We start from the raw sequence: 12,186 nt of genomic DNA, 5'->3' as shown, positions 1-12,186 counted from the left end.
CCGCCCCCCCCCCCCCCCCCCAAATCGAATTAATGAGGATGGCGAGTTTCTGCTGATTGTGGCCATTTGAGGAGGGTCTTCAAATTAAGCTAGTTTTCTTAGGCGCAAAGGCACTATTGGCATGTTTTTAGCATTTTTACATATTAAAAAATGTTTAATTTACTAGGAAATTGACTAGTGAAACTAGTAAATCATTCAGTATAGTTTTTTTTAATGTTATTTTTGGTGATTTCAAATCCGGTTACTCACAGATGGAGGACTAGACACTTTATTAAAAATGCTTATTTTTTGTGATAAACCCATCTTCAGCTGTATTAATAAAACTGCACCAGGTTACCACTCTTAAATACATAAAGGAATATTTTTTATTACAAAGAAAAAAATGATTAGCACTCTGTTAAGCTGCTGGATTGCGCTGGTTCATGGAAGATTTTATGTTTGTGTTTATGCAAATACATTTTAGCGGAAACTTGAACTGTAACCTAACCGATGCAGTTTTTAGACACAATTTGCACCCAATTACCGATTTTACCCAAAGCGGAAACTCTACTCCTTAATTCCTAATCCAAATCGTTTTGTCCTGCCTCCTTGCAGGTCAGCTTGATGCCCAAGCACAGTAGTGAGTCTATCAAATCTATCACCACAACTAGTGCTATCTGTCAAATGGATAGTAAAAGCCCAATCGTTTTTATATTTTTAAGTTTTAATTTTTGAAGTTTCCATGGTAGAATTGTCTTACCACCAAAAATGACAAATTAAGACATGCAGCTCTTTTCGCGAAAATAGCTCATTGATGCATTTTAAAAATAAGGTTATGCATGTTGGTGTAATATACTGGTAAGACAGCAGATTATTCCACATAATGGCAGGATTTCAGTTTAAACCTGCAGTTCCTCACGGAGTGCCTAAGCTCAACAGTGCTGTCAGGGGTAATAATGCCACATAGAATCCAGTAACTTCGCCACAATGAGGAAAGATTGTAGTTTAAGCCAACCACAGCTGCATTCACACACCTCCTAGTGGCCACTGCATGAGTGTCATCAACAAAGACCTAGGAGCAGTTTATTAAATACAGTACAATGCGATCCTTTGGTTAGGCACTATTGAACTGATGTGAGTGGGACATAATTATGAGGGGGGAAATTTAAAAGCAGGAAAAATAAACTTTTTGAAATGTCTTTCTATACTTAAAAAAATTAGTTTTCTGTTAGTTCATTTGAATTTGGTTTGAAAATTTTGTGTATTTTTTAAAAGTTTTTTGTTGGAAGCATGACCCAGCTACAGATGCTACTTTAACAAAGGGTGCAAAATAGAGGGGGGCTGAAAATCCCTCTTGCAGTGCACTCCTGCCATAACTCCAGTGGGAGTGTAGCGGAAGGACCACAGAGAAGACCGGGACCTGGAAACATCAGGTCCAACCTTCCCTGGCAGTCTCCATGCATCCTTGTAAGGGGGGATTGCCTCAACCCACAACACACAATGTTATTGGCATAGGAGAGGGCATGGCAAAGGAGTGGAGAATAAAGGCAGACTTATCGGTCTGCCAGTTGGTGAAAGTTGGACCTACCTATAAAGGTCCAGACCTAGCACTTGGCTTGGACCCCTGAAAATGTCAAATATTTTCAAGTTTAGTTTTGACTAATGGGTGTACTTTCATCCTCCTGGGGCCGCTGGGTGCTGGAGATACACACCTAGTGGCGTGGATGCCCACCCAGAGTGTTTAAATTAGATGATTCCCCCACTGACCAGAGTTTTCTGGCCATGACCCCTTCCTACTCATTGACAAACTGTTCCTACTTGTTAATTGTATCCATGTGATTTATTATGAATTAGTGTTAATTGTATTCAGGTGGTGTGTATCAATTGGGACTCTCCTGTATCCATATTTAAGAGAGCTTATCTAGGGTGTGGTATGGGTGTAATATGGAGCTCTGTGAATAAAGGCTTGGAAGCAACTGAAGACCAGGCTCTAGTATTCTATCCTTCACCACCAGGCTATCCAGCTTATAACCCTACTCCTTCCATCTCCCACCCCCAACCTCCCATTCCTCCATCCCCTCATCTCCTTCAACCCCCTCCTCTCCCTGATTCTCTACTCATCTACGCCCTGTCCCTCTCCTCTTCCCACTCCCTTCCTCTTTTCCTCTCACCTCTCCTCCTGTCCACTCTCCACCTCCCGTCCCACCTTCCCTTCTTTCCACTTCCCTCCCACCACCTCCCATCTGCCTCCTGCCCCTCCCTCTTACCCCTTCCTGTGCCTTGATCTAGCTACCTCCCTGCTCTCTAACATTGTTTGAATTGAATATTGCACTTAGTCTTGACTCCCTGTGTGCAATGCTGCAGAGATTGACTAGTATAACAATAAAAGTGATTATACTTAGGGAAATAATGTAGTTCAGTCCAATGATCTTCATATCTTTGTTCTTGTGACAAAATAACCTTGTTTCCATGGTCTCCCACTGCAGCACAACATGTTATTAAATTCTGTATGACACAGGCACACCAGACTCAATATTTAATGTTAGTTTAAAAAAAAACATTGCTTCTTCTATGTGGCAGTCCCCAAATTGTATAAAATATTTATTTAGTTATTATTTACCTAAACCCTTATAGCTTAAACATGTAATTTTATAATTTAGCTTTAACTTTTAATAAAGATTAAGATTTTGTAGTTCAAACTTTAGATCTTCAGAGAAGAGGTGTTCTCACCACTTTCCTGATGGTATTGGGGCTCAGCTGGGGTTCCAGGCCTGGATCATAACCTGGGTCTCCAAAGAGGTAAGAAATATTACAAGGGTTTCTCATCCTCCTTATAAAGTGGGCCAGTGGGGGTATCTTTCCATGAAGGCACCTGGGAACTCTCATCCTTAGAACTGGCATACTCCGTCAGACTTTCAGCCATACTGCAGGGGCAGATATGGGCTCCAGATGGGAACCTAGTAGTACTGACGCCCGCCAAGACTATTCAAATGCGATGACCTCTCATTGGCTCCACACAGTCCGATGGGGTCAGCGCCGGAGGTCACTAGCAAGTTCAATTCCAATGTAAGTGCTGGGATTGTGACCTGTAGATTTTCAGGGCCACTTTCTTTTTCCAATAACTGAAAAGACCCTTTTTTTAAAAAAAAACTTTTCAGAATTCAAATCTGTGGAGAAATTACAGTACATTTAAAATGTTCCTACACCTTTCTTAAGGATAATCATTTTTATGTCTTAAATGATTCACTAGTACTGTATTTTTTAGTCCATTCAGAGAGAAACAACCTTCTATTAATTTAAATTACATTCAATTCTTACATAGGTAAGTGGCTTCTTAGCTGAACTTTAGAATTCTGATCCACTGATAATCTTCTCGTGATCATAATTTACCCTGAGTACTTGCTTTGATCAAGGCTATTATATGGTTATGTTTGTAATCTTGTCCCCCGCAGGTTGTTCTCTGTTTTTCCCCAGTTGGTTCAACCTTACGCGTGAGAGCCCGGAAGTTCCCAGCCATAGTTAACTGCACAGCTATTGACTGGTTTCATGAGTGGCCACAGGAGGCCCTAGTGTCTGTCAGCAGGAGATTCATTGAGGAGATTGAGGGGATTAAGGTGCGTATCTTATGAGTGTCAGTCAAAGTTAATGTGCAGAAATGCATCAACGTATGAGAATTCAAGGACATTCTTATCTTAATCGCATTGTTTTAAGTGATTACAAACATTGAAACATAAGATCCTTTTTGCTAAATATTCTGACAAACTTGAAGTGCATCCATTAGTATTCCTTTAAATGAGAAATACTTCAGAAATCGCATTGTTGTGAATAATTACAGGACTATGATGAACATTATACAATTCTTTGAGGAATCATTTTCAATCTGCAAATTAAGAGCTGCAACATTCTGTAAATATTAAAACTAAAATATATATTTATACACACAAATACATACATAGACATTTACTAAAACATTAGTTTTATTAATTATAGTGCCCACAATCATTTAACAATTTTATTTTACAGATTTGAGAAGGAGATGTCAGAATATCAATATTATTATTAATTAAAAAATTAATTAACAAAGAACAGAGATTAGGGTAGTAATTGACAGGAATTTCTAAATGCACTATTTCATTTCCTTCACGTCGCTACTTATATGTTCATGACTAGAACTAATGGAGAGGGTTGATGAGGATAGTGCGGTTGATGTTGTGTATATGGGCTTTCAAAAGGCTTTTGATAATGTGCCGCATAATAGATTTGTTGGCAAAATTAAAGCCCGTGGGATTAAAGGGAAAGCGGCAGCGTGGACACAAAATTGGCTAAGGGACAGAAAGCAGAGAGTAGTGGTGAACGGTTGTTTTTCAGACTGGACGGAAGTATACAGTGGTGTTCCCCAGGGGTTGGTATTAGGACCACTGCTCTTTTTGATATATATTAATGACCTGGACTTGGTTTACAGATGACACGAAACTCAGAAATGTGGTAAACAATGTGGAGGATAGTAACAGACTTCAGGAGGGCACAGACAGACTGGTGAAATGGGCAGATACATGGCAGATGAAATTTAAAGCAGAGAAGTGTGAAGTGATACATTTTGATAGGAAGAATGAGGAGAGGCAATATAAACTAAATGGTACAATTTTAAAGGGAATGTAGGAACAGAGAGACCGGGGGGTGAATGTACACAAATCTTTGAAGGTGGCAGGACAAGTTAAGAAGGTTGTTTTTTAAAAAAAAAAGGATATGGGATCCTTGGCTTTATTAATAGAGGCATAGGGCATGATTTTGACCCTGAGCCGGGCAGGGGGCATGGGGGTCAAATTGCGGATGGGAAACCCGGAAGTACAGGTTTTGACGATTTTGACTTAAGTACGTCTTTTATTTCTTTTGTCGGTTTGCCGTCCGACTGACCGGCCTGATTGACAGGCTGGTCTCAGTCGAATGGCGAGCAGCCGGGGAGAGGACGTGTTCAGGTAAGCCTTTGATTGTATGGATATGGGTGGGCATGGGGGCAGCAGTGGGCATGGGGATCACAGGGGGGAGGCAGTCATGGGGGGAGGGATCGGGGGTCAGTCACCGGGGGGGGCTTTTGGGGTCGGGAGCCATAGTGGGGGTCCACGATCGTTGTTGGGGGGGGGTCGGGGCTCATGAAGGGAGTCTGTGATCATTGGGGGAGAAGCGGGGATCCGCAATTGTTAGTGGGGCCCACCAACGATCCGTGATCGTTGTGGGGGTCGTTGCAGGTAGGCTTGTTGGGCCTCACCTCCTTTCACATGGTGTGAAGGAGAAGTCCCGGGAATCCAGGCCCCCAGGGGTTGAAATTGCAAATTCTGCATAAATGGAAGCCTGCAGCTTCATTGAAAGGTTTCAGTCACCAATCCACTTCCTGGGAGTGGGTTGGTCACCCACCCCTCATCCCGCCCCGGTGAAAACCAGAAATGGGCGGGTTGGGGGCGGGTCTGAAATTGTTACGATTTTGAATCCCACCAGTTCTTCACTGTCAAAATTCTGCCCATAGAGTACAAAAGCAAGGAAGTTATGCTAAACCTTTATAAAACACTGATTAGGCCCCAGTTGGAGTATTGTGTTCAATTCTGGGCAACACACTTTAGGAAGGATGCCAAGGGTGCGTGCAGAAAAGATTTACTAGAATGGTGCCAGGGATGAGGGACTTTAGTTATGTGGAGAGACTGGAGAAGCTGGGGTTGTTCACCTTAGAACAGAGAAGGTTAAGTGGAGATTTGATAGAGGTGTTCAAAATCATGAACGGTTTTGACAGAGTAAACAAGGAGAAACTGTTTCCAGTGGCAGAAGGGTCGATAACCAGAGGACACAGATTTCAGGTGATTGGCAAAAGAACCAGAGGTGACATGAGGAATCTTTTTTTTACGCAATGAGCTGTTATGAACTGGAATGCACTGCCTGAAATGGTGGTGGAAGCAGATTTGATAGTAATTTTCAAAAGGGAATTGGCTAAATACTTGAAGGGAAAAAATTTACAGGGCTATGGGGAAAGAGCAGGGGAGTGGGACTAATTGGATAGCTCTTTCACAGAGCCGGCACAGGCACGATGGGCCGCATGGCCGGCTTCTGTGCTGTACCATACTACAATATAAAATGTTACATCAAGTGATTTAAAAATATTATTAATAAAGAACAGTAAGTGGAATTTTGTGCTTGAAGTGTTAGCTTAATATTGGGCAGAAATCAGTCATGCTGATGCTGTGATATCACCAGGAGATGTAGCAAAGCTGTTTCAATTACATAGGCCAGTCAGCCCTTTGTTTTAGTACGGATTTTTATCAAGTCCAGGAGTCAATTACATTGATTTTGCATTTACAGTTTTTTTTTAAAAAGCCAACTGCTTCAAATATCTGTATTTTCAATAGTTCAGTGCAGAAATTCCTCTAAAACATGTGGGCGTAGAAATTGAATCACGCCCAAATTAGCCCCAATGAGGCCAGTGGCAGGACTATGGCAAATTGGTCCGCTGGCCTGTAGGCACCATTTACGGCCCCAGAGGCAGCTTGCCGGAGACAGGGGGGAGCAGCAAGATCGGTTAGCTCGGAAGCTGGCCAAGGGCCTCGGTAGGGAGGCAGTCAGGAGCACTGCTACTCCTGGCTCCACAATAAAGCAAGTAAAAAAAACATGAAACTTACCCTTTGGGTTGCAGCCTCCAGCGGTCCCTTTAAGGATTGTTAGTTTGGCTGCTAAGCACCTGGAAGAACTGACGGCAGTATGCACGGCGCACGCTGTGATCAGTCATAAACCAATTTCTCAAAGTGGCCTGGAACGGGCATTAGGCCCCCGATTTACATATGCAATGGGCCTAACTCCAGTTTCAGGCACATGCCCTGGGCGTATACTGACCAGCCTGATCCAATATGGCAAATGACCACTTCCGGCGCAGAATGAGCACACGCATGCCGTTCGCCATATTGGCCCCTTAGGCGCCCGTTTTATGCCTGTAAAACAAGCGCAACACGATTGAATTTCTAGGCCATGCTGTTCTAATATAGTTGTTGTGTAGGAACATAGCTTTAAGAGCTCCGTACAGTTAGCTAAACAAAATCACAGAATTGTACTATATGCACATTTATTAATTTTTAATGTTTTCAAGCTCCATCTGAAGTCTGAAGAACTTAATTATAGGCCTTAAATGATCATATAGCAGTCAGAAGCTCAAGTTCTGTATTGTGGTAACTACTGATTGTATTACAATGTGCTAATTGTATTACTGTTAATGTCTGGGTTTTCTGTGAAAGCCCCAGAAGGAGAATTTTAAATTATTCAGCCAGGAAGACAATTTAAAGGTTTCCTTTATCTCGTGCTCTGAATTATGTGTGAAATTCTAACATTGATTCTGCAATGCTAGTAGGAGAAGCAGAACATGTTTTTAACTATCGCAATTAAAATTATATTCATAACCACAACATTTTTGTGAATTTGGCTTATGCAGGACCTCATTAATAGATATTTTTTCCTTTATGGTAGAAGTATTCACATTTAAGCCTGCTAGTTATGCAATATTTGGTCAAATTTGATGTGATTTAAAAATTAATGAAAGGAAGGTTATAAGTGCCTTTTCTATGGGGCAGACTGTTGCAAGGTTTTGCATTGTGGGCATTTCCATACCTTGTGCAGCTCTACAAACATCAGTAATTATTTAGAAAATTATTAGATGTAACATAAAATCAAGCTATTAGATTTTAAGAAAGAAATTATGGAATTCAAATGGTGTTTTGTGATATTTTAAATGGTGGTTAATGCCTATGTAATTTCTTTTGAACACATTAACATATGTGTTACTAATAATGTACAGTGCAGTTTCAACTTCATATGACTAACCAATGTTTTATTACTAACAAAATTAATTTTAAAAATACAATACAAGCAAGCTATGCAGTTTTCAAAGTCTGTTCAGATATGTGCCTTTCACATCATTTACTATAATTTAAATAAAATCAAATATTGTTTCATGCCTTCACAAATCAGTGCAGGTGTGTTAAAAATACAGTTTTTAAAAACTGAAAGAAAATACCAAACATCTTTTCTCTTGAGGTGTTTTTTTGTTTACACAATCAGTTTAATTCATTTTCAGAAATTTGGTTTTATTTTGCTGAGTTTTTCTTTTAAAAAAATCCATAGTCATTGTAGTTCATGTTATGAACTCAAACAGATAATAAAATAAAACCGCTGGCACCAAGAACAAAGTGACTGAGTGAGAATTTGCTTTAAGTGAAATTTAAGCCTTTTGAGACTATGATTTCATTTTGCAAATCCCAAAAAAGAACGATTGACGCCTCTTTTGACATAAAACAAGGGCATTAGTTGCATGCATCACTGCACTGTGCTCACAGACAAATGCAAAGAGGATGGTGTTGAAAAAAATCATAGCGATCAATCATTGGCGGGACAAATAATTTATGCTAATGAAATTACAATAATTAGTAGTCACACAATGACCCTTTGAGAAGCCACAGCTGTTAAAGTCAGGAAGTGCTGTCACCACTGAGCTTATCCGAACAGAAGGGACAAATTGTGAATGAAGGATAGAGCAGTCATCAAAGAGTTCTGTTCTGGGGCGATTATCGTTATCTGAAAGCAGTGTGAATTACTACCAGCTGCTCTCTGACTGACTGTGTCTTCCATGCTGTGCTGTTTTGTTAAGTTAATGACAACTGCCATTTTACCCCTTGAGATGTGTCTTCTCAAAGCAGTTTTAGTGCTACGAGATACAGGTTTAGCAAATTGGTTTCCGGCACAAGTGTTTTGACTTGGGGTGGACCATTCCCCAACAAAGATTGAATTAATATATTGTATTGGTATACACTGCCATCTTTACAGAGCTTGAAACACTCTGATGAACAATTATTGTATTTCTGAAATGCTTCTCTTCAATCAGATAGGTGTCCTTCATTATAAGTGTGTTAAACAATTCTTCACCCTCAAGACCATCATGAAAAAGCTGTTGTTATCTCATTTATACAGAGAAGTCTTGCCATGGAGTTTAGTCTGTGGTGCTTTACACCTTAGAATATAAAGAGTGATAGGGTAAAGTAGACAAGTGGTTTATTCAGTTTTAATAACTGTAGGAATAGATTTTCAGAAAATCATGTAGAGACTCCCAAGTTCCAGATCTGAACTCCTGGCACATGGCACTCTGCACCAGGAGCACTCGAGATGAAATTTTGCCTGGGGAATGCTCTTAAAAGTGAAACTTTCATTCCAACTGAGAAAAAGGACAACCAATGAAAATGTAAGAAAAACTAGGTGGATAGTTTGAATTTTAAACAAAGCTTTAATTTTGTACAATTTCCTGCAACTTCAATAATTTATCTGTCCACATCTAAAATCAATTATGCCTGACTTTTATCTAAATATACTAAACATATAACGACTGTGTGATGGTGAATAATGTATAGCCTTGCTTAGTGTTTGTGTACCTCATTTAATTCATATTAATTGATTTTTGGGCATCTGTTGATTAATTAAACTAGCTTCATGTGTACAAGATTCATTAGATCAACCATTAGATGTGATGTGATATAAAATAAACCAAACAGAGGACATCAAGAGGACGATGTGGTGAAAAATCTGTAAGTGACTCAGGCGTTAAAGGAGAATGTAGGTGTATAGTGCAGTGTGTGAGTGTACAGTATTACCTATATGTAGGTGTAGAATGCAGTGTGTGAGTGTACAGTATTACCTATATGTAGGTGTAGAGTGCAGTGTGTGAGTGTACAGTATTACCTATATGTAGGTGTAGAGTGCAGTGTGAGTGTACAGTATTACCTATATGTAGGTGTAGAGTGCAGTGTGTGAGTGTACAGTATTACCTATATGTAGGTGTAGAGTGCAGTGTGTGAGTGTACAGTATTAACTATATGTAGGTGTAGAATGCAGTGTGTGAGTGTAGAGTATTACCTATATGTAGGTGTAGAGTGCAGTGTGTGAGTGTACAGTATTACCTATATGTAGGTGTAGAGTGCAGTGTGTGAGTGTACAGTATTACCTATATGTAGGTGTAGAGTGCAGTGTGAGTTTACAGTATTACCTATATGTAGGTGTAGAGTGCAGTGTGTGAGTGTACAGTATTACCTATATGTAGGTGTAGAATGCAGTGTGTGAGTGTACAGTATTACCTATATGTAGGTGTAGAGTGCAGTGTGTGCGTGTACAGTATTACCTATATGTAGGTGTAGAATGCAGTGTGCGTGTACAGTATTACCTATATGTAGGTGTAGAGTGCAGTGTGTGAGTGTACAGTATTACCTATATGTAGGTGTAGAGTGCAGTGTGTGAGTGTACAGTATTACCTATATGTAGGTGTAGAATGCAGTGTGTGCGTGTACAGTATTACCTATATGTAGGTGTAGAATGCAGTGTGCGTGTACAGTATTACCTATATGTAGGTGTAGAGTGCAGTGTGTGAGTGTACAGTATTACCTATATGTAGGTGTAGAATGCAGTGTGTGAGTGTACAGTATTACCTATATGTAGGTGTAGAGTGCAGTGTGCGTGTACAGTATTACCTATATGTAGGTGTAGAGTGCAGTGTGTGAGTGTACAGTATTACCTATATGTAGGTGTAGAGTGCAGTGTGTGAGTGTACAGTATTACCTATATGTAGGTGTAGAACGCAGTGTGCGTGTACAGTATTACCTATATGTAGGTGTAGAGTGCAGTGTGTGAGTGTACAGTATTACCTATATGTAGGTGTAGAATGCAGTGTGTGAGTGTACAGTATTACCTATATGTAGGTGTAGAGTGCAGTGTGTGAGTGTACAGTATTACCTATATGTAGGTGTAGAATGCAGTGTGTGAGTGTACAGTATTACCTATATGTAGGTGTAGAGTGCAGTGTGTGAGTGTACAGTATTACCTATATGTAGGTGTAGAATGCAGTGTGTGAGTGTACAGTATTACCTATATGTAGGTGTAGAGTGCAGTGTGTGAGTGTACAGTATTACCTATATGTAGGTGTAGAATGCAGTGTGTGAGTGTACAGTATTACCTATATGTAGGTGTAGAGTGCAGTGTGTGAGTGTACAGTATTACCTATATGTAGGTGTAGAATGCAGTGTGTGAGTGTACAGTATTACCTATATGTAGGTGTAGAGTGCAGTGTGTGAGTGTACAGTATTACCTATATGTAGGTGTAGAGTGCAGTGTGTGAGTGTACAGTATTACCTATATGTAGGTGTAGAGTGCAGTGTGTGAGTGTACAGTATTACCTATATGTAGGTGTAGAATGCAGTGTGTGTGTACAGTATTACCTATATGTAGGTGTAGAGTGCAGTGTGTGAGTGTACAGTATTACCTATATGTAGGTGTAGAATGCAGTGTGCGTGTACAGTATTACCTATATGTAGGTGTAGAGTGCAGCATTTGTAAAACTTATCTCAGTCTTTCAGGGTAATCCGACTTTGTGATTGGCTATTCTACTCTTTATAAAACTGGAAGTTTTATTATTGAATAGGTAATTATAAATGAGATCCTAGGGTCAATTTTTATCCCCTCTGCCGGGCAGGAATGGGGGGATAGTGCGATGAAAATTGTAGCGCAACGCTCGCCGCCCCATTGCTGTGACAGCTGGCAATTTTGGAGGGGGCAGGAAAATAGACAAGCGGCACTACCATCCGAAACAGATACTTAATATCTGTTTCAGACGGTAGTGCCGCTTGTCTATTTTCCTATGACTTACCCCGTTGGAATTTTGGGCTTGTGCTGAGCAAGCCCCATCCAGTGGGATTGTACATTGAGCAGCCTAACCAGCGGTCCTTGAAGAGACCGCTGGAGGCCGCTCCAAAAATGGAAAAGGTAAGTTGCTGCAACAAACTTGCGAATGGTCCCGCCTGCTGCTGGTCGTAGGAACATGGTTGATCTAATGAATCTTGTGCACATGTTAGAAACACGCTCGCCTATCGAATTAAAACAGGCCCGACCATGAAAATCATTCAAGCCTCTCACCAAGACATCAGGCAGGCCTCCCAATCGCAAAACCCAACGCCTGCCTGATGTCCACCCACAATGAAAATTGGCTCTCCATCTTTGAAACTGTTCACATTATTATTACAAAACTTCCAATACTATCCACAGATACTCTCAAATATCCCTCATATAGCGAGATGATATGATAAAAAGATAAAAATATTAAGACCACGCATTGCTTTAGATCACAATTTCTTCTTGTCTCAATTT

At 40.3% G+C, this 12,186-nt stretch overlaps 1 protein-coding gene across 1 annotated transcript in view; it reads left to right on the top strand.

The window, feature by feature from the left end:
- Positions 1–12,186, top strand: part of LOC137332178 (dynein axonemal heavy chain 11-like) — a 380,453-nt gene that overhangs the window by 251,087 nt on the left and 117,180 nt on the right. Inside the window, exon 55 of the mRNA XM_067995882.1 lies at positions 3,432–3,593. Within this exon, the coding sequence (XP_067851983.1) occupies positions 3,432–3,593 (162 nt within the window). The remainder of the gene's footprint in view (positions 1–3,431; positions 3,594–12,186) is intronic.

The sequence above is a fragment of the Heptranchias perlo genome, chromosome 2, assembly GCF_035084215.1.
Source record: "Heptranchias perlo isolate sHepPer1 chromosome 2, sHepPer1.hap1, whole genome shotgun sequence".
Taxonomy (NCBI): Eukaryota; Metazoa; Chordata; class Chondrichthyes; order Hexanchiformes; family Hexanchidae; genus Heptranchias; species Heptranchias perlo.
Note: the sequence above shows the minus strand (reverse complement) of the source record. Positions and strands in the feature narration are given on the sequence as shown.